General features: G+C 51.0%; 1 protein-coding gene across 1 annotated transcript; it reads right to left on the minus strand. All coding sequences in view use genetic code 11, as the record gives it.

Moving 5' to 3' along the window:
• Positions 1–81: 81 nt before the first annotated feature.
• On the minus strand, positions 82–958 carry EGR_08037 (hypothetical protein; the record flags this gene model as incomplete). Its single annotated transcript, XM_024497286.1, has 2 exons — positions 82–227; positions 580–958. 2 exons carry the CDS (start codon positions 956–958, stop codon positions 82–84), a joined length of 525 nt encoding a protein of 174 aa, XP_024348285.1.
• Positions 959–1,382: the final 424 nt, after the last annotated feature.

Raw genomic sequence — 1,382 nt, forward strand, 5'->3', positions numbered from 1 at the left:
CCTAGAGACAGGGGCATGATGCAGGTAGAGTCGACACACTACACTCCATTCCAACTTCACTATTTGACGATGACTATGTGGTCATGGGTGAGGGGTGATGATCACACTCCGATCCAGTGGTTGGTGCTGATCGCAGTGAGGCAGCGGGTGGCATTTCACCTCCTTGCCTGACGACCAGAGCACCTCCACCTCTGCCTCCCTTTTGTTGGCCAAATGTTTAGGAGAGCCTTTAAAAGTCAATTTGGTGCACGCACAAAGTCACTCGCTCACCCACCCACCCACAGGCAAGAGGTCATAACTTATTCGTGGTTGGTTTGACCTCATCCCACTCAATGTTCGTGAGGCAGAGCAGCTGTTCCCACTTCGAGAGGTTGTTGTGAAACAGCGCCTGTTCTGCTGGTGTTCACTGACTCATTTCCAATTATGTGGTGTGCGAGTAGACAACTGATTCCACCATTAATATTTACAGTCCACCTTCACTGCTGTTGGCGCAATGGAAGAGGACCTAAGCTGAAGCCTAGTAATTTAAATCGGTGGCGACCTTGAAGTGGGTCATGGACTACGCTTGCAGTCAGTCACTTGGTGGGCTCAAACAACACCGATGCTGCTTGTGCTGATGTTGATGCTGACTCCAGCTGCCAATTTGGGTACCACCACCACCACCACTGGAAATGACTACTCTGGTGGAACTCTGCTTCTCGTCGTCCCCCCTTTTTCCATCCACTTCATTGTCATCGTCGCACACAATGGACTTCCTTTTCGAAAGCACGTCACTCGTGGCAAACGGAAGTGTCTTCTCCTTCGCTTTTGCCATAGCAACCACCGTTCCTATTGAGTGTTCACCTTTCGGTCCTTCCTGTTTCTCTCCACACGAGGGTTTGTTCAGTGGAACAACAGACTGACAGCGCTTTTCGTAAACACTTTCTCTTCCAACGTGGCATGAGTGAGTCTGGTACATTGCCCCAGATGACTGCGGTGTGACAAGTGGGTGACGTGTGTTCACTGCCACCTTGTGGTGTCCTATCTGAACTGTGTCGCCAATGGAGTGAGTAGTTGGGTGGGTGAGTCGCAAACAAGAAAGTAGACGTGGGTCGGAAGAGAGGGCGAGTGCACTGCTAGGTTACCTGTGATGGGCAATGGAAGTGGCATGAAGACATTCTTGACTGCTAGTTCCACTCACCCCGGTCAAGCATCGTCGGAAGAGATGGTGGGATGAAGGTGTGATGTAACAGTCATTTTCTCGCATTCTGGGCAGCGTCGCAAGCTATCGTCTTGCCCAATCACCACTCAGGAGTTGGCCCTGCCAACTGTCCGTCCAATGGACAAAAGGCACTACTGCCTTCTGTCAACATGAGGTTTCAAATGTTGAGCAGATGGGAGCC

Source organism: Echinococcus granulosus, assembly GCF_000524195.1.
Source record: "Echinococcus granulosus chromosome Unknown EG_S00094, whole genome shotgun sequence".
Lineage (NCBI taxonomy): Eukaryota > Metazoa > Platyhelminthes > Cestoda > Cyclophyllidea > Taeniidae > Echinococcus > Echinococcus granulosus.